Source organism: Lepisosteus oculatus, chromosome 2 (assembly GCF_040954835.1).
Source record: "Lepisosteus oculatus isolate fLepOcu1 chromosome 2, fLepOcu1.hap2, whole genome shotgun sequence".
NCBI classification, from domain to species: Eukaryota; Metazoa; Chordata; class Actinopteri; order Semionotiformes; family Lepisosteidae; genus Lepisosteus; species Lepisosteus oculatus.
In genome coordinates this window covers 22,035,581-22,052,181 of record NC_090697.1, presented here as the reverse complement: position 1 = coordinate 22,052,181, position 16,601 = coordinate 22,035,581, and the positions used below count along the sequence as shown (strand labels likewise).

The 16,601-nt window shown below is 37.4% G+C and overlaps 1 protein-coding gene across 2 annotated transcripts in view; it reads left to right on the top strand.

Moving 5' to 3' along the window:
* rps6kc1 (ribosomal protein S6 kinase polypeptide 1) overlaps positions 1 to 16,601 on the top strand; it is a 90,131-nt gene that overhangs the window by 42,489 nt on the left and 31,041 nt on the right. For both annotated transcript variants that reach the window (XM_015351810.2, XM_006626078.3), the window contains 4 exons: positions 3,794 to 3,841; positions 7,345 to 7,477; positions 13,956 to 15,566; positions 15,838 to 15,927. In XM_015351810.2, the coding sequence (XP_015207296.2) occupies positions 3,794 to 3,841; positions 7,345 to 7,477; positions 13,956 to 15,566; positions 15,838 to 15,927 (1,882 nt within the window). The remainder of the gene's footprint in view (positions 1 to 3,793; positions 3,842 to 7,344; positions 7,478 to 13,955; positions 15,567 to 15,837; positions 15,928 to 16,601) is intronic.

The window sequence follows — 16,601 nt, the reverse complement described above, 5'->3', positions numbered from 1 at the left end:
AAATGAAAGGGAGAATAAAAGACTTTGGTGATTCCTTCAGGGATTGTGTCTCCTTCATGACTTAAAAAGGCAAGGAAGTTTTTCTCTCTCTCCTAGGTAATTACAGACATTCTCAAACATGCTTGCAGGTACTAGCCAGCTGTACTGACTGCATTAACTGTGGTATCAGATGACTTGGCAGGGGAGGCAGACACGTTTTTCTTAAAGTTCCTCCTTGCCGGCCTGCAAGAGATAACTAAATGGGATTGTCAAACAGATGGAAAGCTTTCACTGGCCTGATGTTTGTGTTCTAATTATATTAGTGCCGGCCCTGCTTGGCTCGTCAATGAATGTTTATCCAGGGGCCGATTTATAATCATTTAGCCAACACCTGTTTGGGAAAAAACAGGGGTCAGGGGCCATGCTAGAAAAAAAGACAGTCACATATGTTCTGTACTATAGTGTCTCTTTGTGAGGAACCGCTCCATGAGGGGAAAATTAAAGAATTTCTAATGTTTCAGTGTAGTGTGAGGATGACACGAACTTTGCCGTTGCTGGTTCAATCTTTTACTAATAGAGGTACAGTATCACCCCTCTATTAGTTTTGTACTCTGCTTGAGACCAAAAGGAAACGTTAAAACATTTCAGAACCCAGTTTAAATCTATACTTTAAAATCATATGTAACTGGTTGTTTATGCTACAAATTGCTGTTTTATTGAAGACTCAGCAGTATTTCATGCTTTAAAAGTAGGTATTGATTTTTATTTTCTTAAATTGCCTTATTTGTTGTGCTCATTTCTATAAAATGAGGTGTTTTTCATTTTGTGGTGTTTTTATCTACCTTTGTGTATTAGAATTAAAATAGTGTCAGCTTCATGGAGGCAGAATGTGATTTTTTCATATAGTAAAGGGTTTTGGAAGTATGGAACAACTTACCCAGTCAATACCCCGGCTTATTTATAGAACCGTGGCCGAGATCATTGAATCAGTTAGCTCCCAACTGCCAAGCAGGCTGGGTGGGCCTCATGACTTCCTCTCATTTGTAGGTTTTCTTATATTCTATTAGAATATAGATATAGTGGTATTCATCTACTGCAAATATTGTATCTTCATAAAAGACTGTGCAGAGGTCGGAAAGAGTTTGTGAATCCCCACTATCATTATTGGAATTGATAACCCTGATACCCTTGTTTAATTAAAACCAAACCACATATTTACTGTTTCAGTATGTTTTGAGATGCTGCGGTGTGTGAAGTAGAAAAAATAAATAAAGAATCAGCATATACGTAATAATAAGTAAAACCCTATATTACAGTTAAGGGGGTAATGAGAAACCGATTAATTGCATCGTGGGTAACAAACGAGGACTGAGTTTGGGCAGCCTTGTGCTATATAATGGTCAGAAATGTTGTGTGTTGAAACACATCATGCTATGATCAAAAGAGAGGACCTTAGAAAAAGACTAGTTAATTCTCATCAGTCTGTAGAGGATTACAAATTTATTTTTAAATTTTAGGGTGCAATGGCTGCATCCATACACTATCAGATAGTCTACTGATGAAGCATATTCAGGATCTGGATGATTCTACTCAGATCCTGCCAAGATCTCCTCAAGAGGAGCCTGGGGATTTATCCAGAAAATCTCAAAGTACCCCAAGAGCACCTGGACAATCCCCAAGGCTACGGGAAAAATGTTCTCTGGACTGATTATAAATATTTTGCTTAAAAGCAAACAAAATACTTTTAAACACCAATTTAATTGTATACTTTTTAAATCATATGTAACTGGTTAGTTTTACACCTGGTAAAATGTTTTTCACGAAATTGAATTGAGTGCAAGGCAAACTTTGGGAAGGTAAAAATTGTTTTGGGGATGACAAAATTCAATTTTAAATACTGTTTGCTAAAAGCACGTTTCACATCCAAACATTCGTCTTTCAGACATCATTGACATCACCTTTCAAGAAAAGGGTGCATCTGTCTTTATATTTTACTGCGATAAGAGTGGACAGCCTCCAACAGCGCCTCCTGTGGGCAGTTCTTTTTTCTTTTTATTGTAGACCTCTAGGTTTTTACTTGAGTACTGTGGTGGCTTCCAGCAACTGAAAGGTCAAAATCTAAATACATCCGTTTGAAGCAGCCCTGCTGCTGTGCCTGTAGCATCAAGAACGCAGGAAGGGGATTTTTCTTAAGATACAGAAGCTGACATTGATGATGAAAGAAGTTATTTGCTTTTGTTGATCTGATCTGGGCTTCTTCAGTGGAGAAAATTACTGAATGACCTCCTGAGCAACATGGTTAAAGGTAACAAGACCATGAACTGTAATATGTAAAAAAAAAGAAAACTTTTATATTTCAGATCTTCACAATGTCCACTTTTCACCTTTTAGAGCTCATGATTACTTTTGTAAAATGGCACAAATATTCTACATGAGCACGTTAGTAGTTTTACATTTGAACATAACAACAAAATGCTAAAGTGGTATTTTTATTAATTTACATATACCATATTATCAGTTTAGGTGACAACCTTATTAAGGGAGTTTTTGTTTTTGCAAGTGATAGGTCTGATGCCTTGTAGTATTATGCTCTTCAATTGAGCTACCTCAATTTCTGGTTTGAGCTGTGATTTGAGCAGAGAGCTAATTAAAGATGGGCTCAAAATCAAATGAAGTGTTTGATAATTGGTAAGGGATGTGGTGATTAGGTCAGTTGTTTTCAGCATATTTTAAATAGTTGCTTGCTAGACAGTCTTCATTTTTAGCCAAATGAAAATTCTAGTATGCTTCCTTAGGTTGATAAGGTGTATTAAAGCCTTGTAATGTTTCCATGAGATAAATTACACATTGGGATGAGATTTTCAAAATCTTGAAATAAAATAACAACAAAAATACATCAAAAATATTTATTAACAATCTTTAATTTAACATGTATAGTAAGGCTTAGGAGAGATAAACATTTTCAAATTGTATTTTGGTTTCAAAGTTGTTACTTCAACATTTACTGAGTAGCAGTGAAATTGATGATGTTTTGTAAGGTTTTGGAGACCTTTTGGAGACATCTGTTCTCTTGATGTCTGACAAATCTACAGAGCAGCACTTTAAGAACAGCTTACTGCATTTTGGAGTTCTGTCATCTAATTCATAGTGTAGTGCACATGTATTAAATCATCTTTCTGTTTGTTTATGGAATTTTACACATAAATTAATTGAATGCTTATTTTGTCAGAGCATGTTTAATTAAACTTAAATATTTAATATTTCTGAGATCTGCTTTAGGTTCTTTAGGTTCATTTTGTGAATATTAAGGATGTTTAACTTCTTTCTAGTTAGGTTGGCATGATGGAATTAAATGTTGGTATATACTGTTTGGCATTCTGCAGTCTATGTAGTTTTTGAAGATTGCTATCACTAAGTGTCCCTCTGACTTTGTTATACATGTCAAAGTGTTTATTTTCTATATCTTCAGTGAATTACATCTGTTGTATTAAAGGTGTTTAACGTTTTTGTTCCTCTTGACGTTTTGAGAGTTTTCAGTAACAGTGGGGTTTGACTTCACATGTGCAGAAGAAACTGTTCGTTCTGCAGCACAACTGTATGTCTACTCCAAACCACATAAATAACGTTTCAAATACATCAATCTTAAGTTTATGCTTTACATTTTATTGACTTGCATTGTTTATTTGTGATTTCAAAATGATAAACCTTTCATTTTGTGTTCTCCTTACCCTTTTGTGTAGATGTACTGAGCTACATAGTCAAGCACTTAGGGACTGCGCTGTTTGCTTTCTCATGACTCTTTTTTTATCTTCAGGTGCTGCTGGTTATAGATAAAAGGACACAGGAGACATTCATTTTGAAAGTAAGTGACAGAAACGGTGACTGTTGTATATATAAATCACTGGTGCAAATAACATTTTCATACAGTGCAAAATTTGTTCCCTTCCAATGACATCCCTTTTTGTGCTTTACAAATGATGTGTTACATGTTTACATGAGTGAATGTTTAACTTATTTTATAGATGAAAGAAGTTAAATGTTAGCACAAATCTCAAAGAAAAATCAAAGCCTAAAATGCACATGCACTATGTTTATGTGCTTAAGTATTCACACATTTTACTAAGGCAAGCATAAATAAATTCAGATGCTCCAAATTACTTTGACAAATCACATAATAAGTTGAGTGGCCTCTGTCAGTGTGAGGACAGAATAAATACACCAGTCCCTTAATCCCTTAATCAAGTAGTGAATTTCTACCATGAAGACTAAGGCACTTTAAAATCAAATCATCGATGAAATTGTAGAAAGGTGTAGGTCAGGAGAGGGGTATAAAAATCTAAAAGCCACTGAACTTCCTGTTGTGCATCAAGAAGTGGAAGATGGAGGTGGATGGCTTATCATGCCATCCTGGCATTGCCTAGATCTGAATTCCTCTCCAGGTGCTTCGAGTTAGGCAAGGATGAAACTATATGCAACTGTGTAACATACCGTTGTTAGTTAGATATGGAACTCAAAAGACTAATGGTGACTTTGAAAGAGCTATGGAGTTCATGGCTGAAATGAGAGGAAGTTGTGATGTCCCAGTTGCTCCATAAAGCTGGCCTATAAGAGAGGCAGACCTTTGCAAATCATGCATGATATTTGCAATAAAACATTTATGTGATTATGCAAATGTTGCAACCGGTTTTGATGGTCAAATGAGACAAAATTGTAATATTTTGGTGTAAATGCAAACTTTGTCTGATGCAGATCCAAAACTGCATCACCCAGTTAGCACCACCCCTACTGTCAAGGGTAGTGATAGAATTATGTTATGGGGTTCTTTCTAATCAGCAGACACTGGGAAGCTTGTCAAGATCAAGGGAAATAGATGGAACAAAATATAGGCAAATCTTAGAGAAACACTTCATTCAGTCTACTAAAGACCAAAAATGGAAAGAAAAATCATTTTGTACAAAACAGTGACCCAAATCTGAGAGATCTCAATCTGATACACAATCTTTGGTAAGACTTGACGATTGCTGTCCACCAATTTGATAGAGATTGAGCAAGTTTGCACGGAAGAATAGATGAAAACTTCACCATCCAATTTCCATGCAGTCCAAAGTGAATAGAGACTTATAGAAAAAAAACCTCTCAAGCTGTAATTGCCGACAAACATTTTTCTACAAAGTACTGTCTCAGGGGGTGAATAGTTATGCCATTAACATTTTAGGTTTATTATTTTTATTTGCAGTTTATCCTGACTTTTAACTTTTTCACCCATGAAAAGCATTCAGTTTTAGCATTCAGATTTTGATTACAGTTGTTTACTTTGAATAAAAATTGCATACCCATTTGTAATTGAACTAAATGAGAGGTTATTGGAAGGGAGCGAATACTTTTGCATGACACTCTAAATGTGATCCAAAGATAATGGGTGAGAAAATGGATAAAATGTTTGTAATTATATGTAACAGCAGCTAAACATATTGACATTTTTTATATTTTTTATTAATTTTAATAGAGAGATCTGTGATGCTGGGAACAGAATTGTAGTCAGTGTAATTTTTAAAATATTTTTAAATGGTTGTAAATTTGTGGAATGAATCTAGTAAAAATGAAAAATTATGTAAGGTTCTCATTTTTATTCCCTTTAAAAATTACACCCAGTATTTTTTTTTATTTACTTTTCTTCACAACTTTAAAGTCCCTCAGTATGATAAAGCATTTAGTCTTATCTCTCCATTCACTGCAACATACCAAAGCATGTCATGGGAAACCTGGTTCCAGAGGTTCAAACCTCAGGACTGCTCAGCTGAGACAGGCTTCTCAACATGGCTAAAACTCTAAAACATGCTTGGCTTGCCTTGCACATACTGTAGCAGGCTACCTCTGCTTATCCCTGCTCCCATCCTGTCCGTTTACGTTTAAAACCTCTGTATTACCTGTGCTTCCTTAACCCTGAATTAAGATGCCAGATTTTTCATATCTTTTTCACACGTAAGATATGCAGTATACGTGCAACACACATTTTATGGATTTAAGTTACCCACATTGCTGTTAATGTTACTAATAAACCATGTGAATTACAACTTCTGATGCCTTTAAGGTTAGCTTGTTGAAACGGGTAATTTATTTCGTTGGAAACGATAATAACATTGAAATTGTCTGAAAAATTCAAAATGTCATGTGATGTGCAAGACCTAAGTAAAATATGCTGTATGTTTAGTGGCACATTGGTTTATTTTTCTGATATAAAGCTATATGTATTATATGTAAATGAAGATGTGTCTATGCACAATATATACACATTTTGTATGTGTGGCATTTAATAATGTATTTTAAAATAATAAACAGGGAATTGTTTTTCAAAGCTTAGTTGTATTTGGCATAAAATAAAATCATGATTTTGTCTGTGACAGCCTTACTTCAAAATAATCTGCATTGCCAGTACTGTTACTCAGAGTGCACACTGCCTTTAATTTGTGATCGGTCCCTCTGATTAGAATACATTTGTAAAAAGGCTTGGTTCCATCTTCCTTCATTTGTTACTTAACATTCAAAGTATAGTGATAGACTTTTCTTTGAGACATTTTTCTTCTCCTTAACAAAATTGGGTTTAAACAAAGAGAAATAGCATGTGTCATTCGAGTTTTTTTTCTTTTTATTGAACAGCCTATTCAAACATAATCACTGCAGTGTTCCATGAAAATTATATCAGGACTGCAAAAAAATAAAATACTTAGCGCCGCTTAAAATATTGTGGTAAAATGGCAGAAATCAGTTATAAAAAGGATTCGAATTAGCCTGTTAAATGAGTACATCACTTCTTGATGTACATCATTTAGAGACTGAAATAATACATTTGCACAACTGCATGCATGGATTGGTGTTTGTGTTCGCCGCAGATGTAGTGTAGGTTATGTACAGAATAGCAATAACCAACACATCTCATGATAAAGTCATACGGATGCCCTTTTCCCCCTCTCGCTAGAGCAGTAGTTAAAACAATAAAACTGTGACCTTTAATGGCCTTGGATCTTCCTCTCCTTAAACTTTGCAATTTAACAAGGTCTTTGTGCAGAAAGGTCGCAGGAAAATAACAGCAAGTGCCATCCTGATGACTTAGTTTGAGAAATACTCTAATAAAAACATTGACCCATGTAATTGATTTTAATGGCAGCTTTGTGCCATCTTCTGTACGCTGGATACCCGCCAGATGCCATCAGCAGGGCCTCGGGGGACTGGGGGCATGGTGCAGCAGATGAGTGGTTTCTCTGAAGTCGAGAGTAACAAGAATAGATTAGTTTGGTTGATAAACACAGAGCGCAGCATGCACCAAAGGCAACTGAGGGTACAACTGACCTTTTTGTTCTCTGTCAGGGTCTGAGGAAAAGTAGCGAGTGCGGCAGGAACAAAAAGACCATCATCCCCCGCTGTGTGCCCAACATGGTGCGTCTGCACAAGTACATCATCTCTGAGGATTCCATTTTCCTTGTACTGCAGCACGCAGAAGGTCTGTCAGTTGTTTTAAGCACTGTTTTATTTTTTTATCCTATTATTCCATGGTCGTTAGGGGTTGTTTGATCCGGTGGGGTTTAGTTACACCTCTGTTATTGAAGGAATAGGGACTGACTTTTATTTATTGGCTTCTCTCCTGATACTTCCAGAATCTTGGCAGCTTTTAGCCAAAGGGGCTGGCAGCCTACCTTGAAATGTGCTCCTGTTTTAAGTGTTTCATACTGCTTTTTTAATTTATTATTGTTTTTTGTTCCATTACACCTGGTAAACTTACTAAAACGCACTTCAATACAGTACATACAGGGCAAATGAAGGGTAAAGGCTGTAGGAGTATGTCAAAATGCTGCAGTTAAAGGTACCGATGATTTATTTTAAATCTGGTAAATGACTTATGATAAATTAGGCCTTGTAAGTGGAAAAATGTTAAAATCCTGAACTATTTATACTTTCTAAAAACTGTCATTTTGCTCAGTTCTAGTTTTTAACGTAAACAGTTTCAAAGTGATATTAGCTGGCAGCATGATGGAAATCTAGGGCATTAAGATTCTAAAAATGGTCTATTGTTTTTTTTTCCCCCATATAATCATGTAGAGTTATGCAGAAGTGCCTCACGCTAAACAGAAACACGTAATAGAAGACTAGAGCCGTATGACAGTGGAAAGTGGAAGTGGTCCTAGGTTGTGACTTTAAATACTCGTTTCATAGATGGAAGCACAGATGCACTCCTGGCATTTTACCCTTCCTCTGAGGGTAACCCTAGGTAACCATAGTGTTTAATGGGACTAGGGCAGCAACAGAAAGGTTTTCATTAACCACTGCCTGGCAGTTGAGAACCTTCATCACAAAACTTCATCAGTGAATGGAGGGCATTTTCCCAGCTCAAACAGTGACCTAGCATTGTATTATTTTTTTCTTCTCTATGTCTTTAAAAGATATTTTGTAATTTAAGTTTGAAAGTGCCGTTTTTAAATTGCCCCCATTGTTAATTATGCGCCCGATGTTTATTTACTTAGAATAAACCAATAAGTATGGAACCTTTAATACCCAACTGATAAATGAATGTGTTTGTGCCACACTGGAAAATAACAGCTGGCCTCATTACAAAACCTTACAGTCTTTTCTTGCATGTGAGGCGCTGGATTAAGGTTTCGGTGAGCGCAAGCAGAACAATACCCTTTGCGGTGAAACTGTGCTTAATTGTTTTAATTTACTGCATCAACAGCACAGAGGCAATAGGGGGGAAAAACAATGCCAGACTATCTGACAGAAGTGGTTTCTTTCTGCAGAAGTGCTGCAGTGTTATTTCAGTTTTCCTTATTCCAGGCTAATGGCTCTTTATTGCTGCCCTTCACACAGCCAGATGTTGCAGAAGAATGCATTGTGTCACAGGTCATTATTTTCTACAGCAGGTGATGCTGCAGGTCATTATTAGCAACAACACATGGGGTTCTTATTATCTGCTGTGAAAACGAGTGTGTATTTCAACACCCTAATTAGAAGTCAGGTATGTGTTGATAAGATTTCTTGCAAGAATACCTACACTGTGCTGTGCAGTGATTCATCTGGAAGATGGAATCAAGGGCATAAAAGCCCTGGCACAAGCAAAATGGTGATGTGATCCTTTCTTCTCCGTTAGAATCCCTGCACATTAACACGCGAGTGGAACGTCAGTATCTTGCATTATTTTCCTCGTGCAGATCAGTGTAACTTACTAGTTTTTTCAAAACTAGTTCAAAATAAAAACAGAAGTGCGGATGGTAGATAAAGTAAATGTGCATGTACATATTGCAAACGGGAACCATAAGGTTTTAAAAATGAGATTAAGAATGCTGTGTAAATTAGCCTCCCTGATGTCTGTGGGGTTGGATTTCGAAGAGTGTAGGGGCTTTAAGGCTGGATTTGTGATCACCAAAGCACCTCCAAATGGAGGAATGTAAAGTAGACATGGATCTAAGGAACCTAGAATACTGGGCACTGGTAAATCATTGTAATGAGGAATGATTTATTCCAGGCTGAGCCATTTACTAACCTCGCTCAGATTACATATGTCATGTTTTAGCTCTCAAGCACCATTAGAATGATTTTATTATTTTTGTGACTCCCAGGTGGTTGATTTAGGAAATCAGGTGCAAAGTTTTAGTAATTTTTTTTATCTAACTCTTGTACAATTTTTGCCATTTTCCATTCTTTACCAAGATACATTTTGGACGCAACTGGAAAAAGAAACTGTGTTAAAGTTTATTACAACACAAAATAATTTATTTTACTTGTTGCTTGAGCATATACAAAATGTTAAAAATAGCTCTTGATTTGTTTCTGTAGACACTCAAAAATTACACTTCAATATAAAATCCAAACTCCCATTGCATTTAGGCTTTTTGAAACAGCACCAGTGCACAACTGGCATGATGTAGTACTGCTGATTTAGGATAAGTTGACCAGGGTTTTCTGGGATTTAGGTGAAGCAGAGACCACTGTGATTTGATTGGGCACTTTCAGACTTGCAGTATCATCACCAAGAGAAAATGTCACTCCTTCAGACAGTTCTATCACAGTCACAGTAGTTTATTTGTATCTATTTGTAGTTTATATTGCGTATCAAATAGATCAGCAGCTAAGTGAATCTAAAGTCTATTCATTATGTTCTTCAAGGAACCTGGAGTTTGGGCATCAACCACCACATTGGGATACTTATTCCAGATACCCACAGTTCTTAAGAACTTTTTCGTGTCCCTAGTCTAAAATAATTCCCTTTTAGTTTCCAATTGTATTCAGGTATAACTTTTATGCTTAACCCACTGAAGCTCAGCAGTGTGAGCCTGGCCATTACCTAGATGGGAGACCTCCTGGGAAAACCTAAGGTTGCTGCTGGAAGAGGTGTTAGTGGGGCCAGCAGGGGGGGCTCACCCTGAGGTCTGTGTGGGTCCTAATGCCCCAGTATAGTGACGGGAACACTGTACTGTAAAAAGGCATCATCGGATGGGACATAAAACCAAGGTCCTGACTCTCTGTGGTCGTTAAAAATCCCAGGGTGTTTCTCAAAAAGAGTAGGGGTGTTACCCAGGCGTCCTTGTCAAATTTACCATTGGCCCTTACCGATCATGGCCTCCTAATAATCCCCATTTCTGAATTGGTTTCATCTCTATGTTCTCCTCTTTACTATTAGCTGATGTATGGTGAGTGTACTGTGTACTACATCATCCAGCTGCTCATTGGTGGTGGAGGAGAGTTCCCATTACCTGTAAAGCGCTTTGAGTTTAGCATACAGAAAAGTGCTATATAAGTGTAAGCAATTATATAGCAATTATGTGTTATGAATTTGTTCCCTGGGTTGGTCCTACCTGTACTACACTTGAGAATTTTATATACCTTGACCAAGAACTAAATAAAAGCTTTAAGTCTACTACATACTGTACAACAATCTCATAAAACCAGGAATCATTCTTTGTACTCTTTAATGACTACTTTGTCATTAAAAGTCCTATGCCACTATGCATAAAAATAAGGGTGTTAGCTCCAGTGTCCTTACTTAATTGAGCCCCGGCTTGCACCAATCTGGCCTACTTAATTTTCTCCCTTGATTCAGTTGGCCTGCTGATGTGCTGCATGTTACCGATGTAGATGATGCTGTACAGTCCTGGATGAAATTGGTTAGATTAAAGCAATTTCTGTGTGTGGTAAAACGTGCAGTATAAATGTAAGGAACTTGGTAAGTACATAGAACAGTTTTCATTAATACTCCCTTATATGCATAGCTTCCTGCAGCTCATAATTACCTGTATGTACAGTATACTTAAGGTTTGGAGTTTTCTTAAGCAGATCACATTAAGAACATTTTTATTTACTTTTTAGAATGTTTGAGCATTAGTTTTTCACTTGGAAGTTGTGTGTTACAATGTTTAAAGGATTTGAGGAAATGAAATGTGTTACTTTGGGAAGGGTGTGGAGACATTCTATAGGCACTTTAGTTTTAGTATGATTTCAAAGCAGCTAATATGACTTGAATGCTTACTCTGGGCAGGGCCTTACTCCAGTCAGTCTTAAAATGCAATTGTATACAGTAGGTATGCAAACAATATGTACTGTGCATGTATTTTTTCAAAGGCAGCTGCAAGGCATTTTAAGAAGTAGGCTTAAGATTAGATTTGGGTGTGAGGTTATTTAGATTTTATTCACATTATTTTAGAATATTAAGAGGGATTCCAACAGGGGACAAAATATTATTTGCTAACACAAGGGATTGCCTGTAGCTGGTATAGGTATAACTTGATGTTTAAAGACTAAAACTAGTGAGAGGGTCAGCAAAATTATTGTCTTTATACTGTCTTCAATATACAGTTTAATATTTCTTTCTTCATTGATTTACTGTTTGGGAATAAGATCCGTTGAATTGAAGAAAGGGGTTTAAGAATTATAATTAAGATACTGGTCGGGTGACTACACTTGTAATAATATTTAATAATAGAGTCATTTTAATGCAAGTCAATACAACTAAGGCAAAAAAAACATCTTTAAGAATCCTGAGCTGAATACCAAAATAATCAAAGAAATTAGTCTTAATAGATTTACATAGTTATGTACACAGTATTAATTCAACTATTATTATAGAGTGATTTTGGAACACAATTGATGCATGAAAATAATGTATAGTGCACCAGCCCTATTTTGTTAAATTGCATTAATGATTATTTGCATATGACTGCATAAGTATTAAAGGTTTAGGGTGTCTTAATGAAAGCAAAGTGCTAATAGCTTTTGACTGATAGAATGCAATACAGTAAGAAGATTAAATTGAAATTTAAAGTTATGCCTGTATGTATCAGGTTGGTATTTTAATAGATTTGTCTCATTGTGATAAGCTAAAGACACATCAGAAAAGAGTCTGACTGCTGTATTAGGCTTCACAGCTACAGTACCATCACATTTACATAAAGTTGCATTTCTTAATTACATGCATTTTGATTATTCTCTATGTCATACATAATATTAAGTGTGAATTAACACTTTTTTTCTCAAACTTTGAAAGCCATTAAATTTTCTCCTTTTGTAGTGCTTGTCCTTTGTTATCTGGCTGTTGAATGTTTTCATTTCTACACTGCTATTCCAGTAAAACAATCTTGAAGCCAGTCCTAAAGAACTGAGCTTGAGGCAAACCCTTCCACTTGATCCAGCAAGGGTCACAGGGGAGCTGGAGCCTACCCGGCAAGAAACAGCTGCAAGACAGGATACACCCTGGACAGAATGCCAGTCCATTACAGGGACAAACAGGGCGGAGCGGTGGCTCTGTGGCTAAGGATCTGCGCCTGTGGCTGGAAGTTTGCCGGTTCAAATTCCGCAGCCGGCAGAGGAATCTTACTCCGTTCGGCCCCTGAGCAAGGCCCTTAACCGAACTGCTCAGGGGCCCCATATAAATGGCTGACCCCGCACTCTGACCCCAAGCTTCTCTCTCCCTGTCTGTGTGCCTGTGTGTCTCATGGAGAGCAAGCTGGGGCTTGCGAAAAGACAAATTCCTAATGCAAGAAATTGTATATGGCCAATAAAGTGGTCTAAAAAATCAAATCAAACCAGGGCCAATTTTTCCCAGAAACCGGTTAACCTACCAATAAGTTTTTGGACTGGGGGAGCATACCGGCTTACCCGGCTGAAACCCATGTAAACACAGTGTGAACATACAATTCACACAGAAAGCACTCCAGGAATTGAACTCGGGACCCCAGGGTTGCAAAGCAAGAAAACTACCCACTGTGCCACCATGTCATCCATTAAGGCTAACCACCCTAAAAATTTGACATTATGTTCTTACAACCACCTGTAAATACTGTACATTATCAGCTTCTATTTTCTTACTGTATATCCTTTTGTCTTTGTTATATTTATTTTCACTTCAGCAAAGTTTTGCCTCCTACTCAGCAATGTTTAGTGGCTTATAAGTATGCTTGAGATAAGCAAGTATGCATTGCATTTTGAGCTGCATTACTGCAGTGAGTGCCATCTTCACTAATCATACTTTACAAATCTCTAGTGCACAAGACGGACATTGATATATTTCAAAATGATTTAAAATTGTAATCCTGGATGTAGACCTTTGATAAAATTTGCATGATATGAAAACAAACATTAAATGCTTGTAAGCACTGACACGGTTGTCTGTCTTTCCTGTCTTGTCTTATTTGCAGAAACCACTTTAGCTGGAGTTGTTGGTGTTGTAATCTACATGTTCTTATTTTAAAAAAATTGTTAGAGCTACAGTATAACAGTGTAATCTGGGGGGAAACTAACTCTTGAAACAAATGTATCTTAATTTAAAAAAGTAATAGCAAATATTAAAAATGGACCAAGTGAGGACGAAATATTCTGTGAGCTATCCCTGAAGATTTAGTTTTTTTTTCTGTTATTTGTTTTGAAGTTTAATCATTAGTGGTATATTCAGTATCACTGTTGTGAATGTTTTTCTTGTATTTTTATGTATTTAGGTGGAAAACTATGGTCCTATGTGAGCAAGTTCCTGAACAAAAGCCCGGAAGAATGCTTTGACATCCCTTTCATTCAGAAGTCGCACATTACATCAGTTCACACAGATGGACACTTCGTGTCTGGAACAGAGGATGCAGGCAGTAGCATTGAATCCGGGGAACAGGGGAACATCAAAACACTACAAGTCCTGCCTTTGAAGACCAGCCTCACCCCAAGTTCCCAAGATGATAGCAGCACTCAGGATGATGATGGACAGGATAGCTCTCGTGCACTGTTTGATTCTGGTGCTACTTCCGAAGAAGAGTGCACCAACAGCTACTTGACCTTATGCAATGAGTATGAGCAGGAGAAGATTGAGCCTGGCTCCCTGACTGAGGATCCTCTGTTGAAAGTGGAAGTTGAACAGACTGGGGCTTGTGAGGTAATACCATCATCAAGACCACATTCCCTGCTCAGCAATGACAGCCTCTGTTCCCCCATCACTACTCAGGAGCTGAAGTTCTTCACAGAAGATGTCAGTTCTGAGGTCTTCAGTCCCTCCAAAACTGTAGATTCTCTAGACCAGTCAAAAAAGAGCCCTATGGAGTTCTTCAGGATAGACAGCAAAGACAGTGCAAGTGATGTCTTGGGTGTTGAGGTAGGTGACAAGGTCTCAGGGCTAAAGATCGAGCCCCCCAAGCCTTTTCAATCTGCCACAGTTGTAGAGACATATCCTTTAGACAATGTGGCAGTCAAAGGAAGCAAAATGGACTTTGCAGCCTTTGATAGTGACAGAGGATCCAATGAGTCAGTCCCTGTTATTTCTTTCAAAGATGCAGTTGTTGAAGACACAGGTGATGAAGGACGACCACCTGACCTTCTGGTAAACTTGCCTGGAATTTCAGATTCATCCTCAGATTCATCTGTTTCGGTTCATGTGGAAGAGACTAAAGGATCCCCAAGGTTTGGAAAGCCAGATGTTCTACAGCTCAATAACAGCACAGGGCAAGACACCCTCTTCACTCAGTTTCTTGGGGATGACCTCTTGGTGTCTAGAGGTGCCATTTCAAATACCTCAGCTGCCAGTCATGAAAAGCACCTCCTTGATCAATTTAGCAGTGCACTACACAAAGACAGTTGTCTAGCTTTAAGTTTGGAAGTAGCTGAAAGTGACACAGTGCCTGATGAGTCTGCAGATTTCTCTCAGGAACTCTTTGCTCCAGAGTCTTTAAGTTTACATGCATCACAGAAAACAGAGACTCCAAATATGACCAAAAGTGAGTCTTCAGCAGAGGCAGAGCAGAGTTTACACAGAGTAGGTGTCTTGGGAGAGGCTGAATCAAATACCAATGAGCAGGTTCTGCTTTTTGAACAGGACAGCCAAGATGACAAGGAAGACAAAGAGAGCAAAGCTCAATGTCTCGGTGAGGAAGAAGGGACAGAAGACAAAGATATTTCTCAGCTTTTCAAGGACTTAGATGAACTTTTAGTCCTGGCGTCCCAAGCTCACATCCCTGAAGTGTACATTCAGCGCTGGGCGGTGGAGCTGGTTCTTGCCCTTGAGGCACTTCACCAAGAAGGAATTGTGTGTCGTGATTTGAACCCAAACAACATCTTATTGAATGATAGAGGTCAGGAACTTTTGCAAATGCATTTCTTTTTATTCGCTGTTGCTTCCAATTAACTGAGTAGGCGTTTTATCCCGTAATTAGTATCTTCATTTCCTGTCTAAAGCCTCATTATCAATGCGGCAAATTCACCCGCAGTAATAGCTTCTAGTACTTAATGATGCCATTATTCTTAATGATACTGTTTTTAGCTACAAAGGAATAATTACAGTTCACTTCTGCTAGAAATGCAAGGGAAAAAATGTTTTGATTTCTCCTGTCGTTTTGTTTTTAGGACACATTCAGCTAACATATTTCTGCAGGTGGACTGAGGTTGAAGACTCCTACGACAGCGAAGCAGTTGCCAGAATGTACTGTGCCCCAGGTTTGAACAATCAGCTCAGATGTTTTGTTCAGTATATTCACTGAAAGGATTATACTCATTCTTTTTATGTGTCCCACATGTTACATTTCATTTACTGACTTCATAACTATGACAGTTTTATTTGTTTTCTGAAGTATAAGGTACAGTATAATATATATGTGGATCATAGCTGTCTACCTCCTGTTTTTATTAACTGCTGTTTAAATGCAGTATTGATGAAAGTGCCTTTTTAAAAAGGTTGGTTGCTTTTGTCATGTTTTTCTTTCATTTCTGTGTAGATTGCTTGGATATATGATATCTAAATACAAAGTAAAGACTTTTTATTCATAATTTAGATTTTTTAGTCATATCTATCAATTGTTTTTTCTTGTACATGATGAGAGACCATCTGTTTTTAAAGTTGTAATTGCCCAAACTGTCAAAGTTGTAAAACACTAGAAGTGAGGCTAGTAATGAAAGGTGTATACTGTAGGACATGCTGTAGAAGGCTGTGAATCACATTGCCTAACTGTTAATTGTATTCAAGAAACATTTTGCCATATATAGAGTATGTCATTATGCCTAACAGTGGCTTCTTTTATCTTAAATTTTGTCAGAATGATACAGCAATCATACTGTTTACCTAAAATAGTTTTTTAAATGCAGAAACGTTTTAGGGAGAGCTGGAAAACACA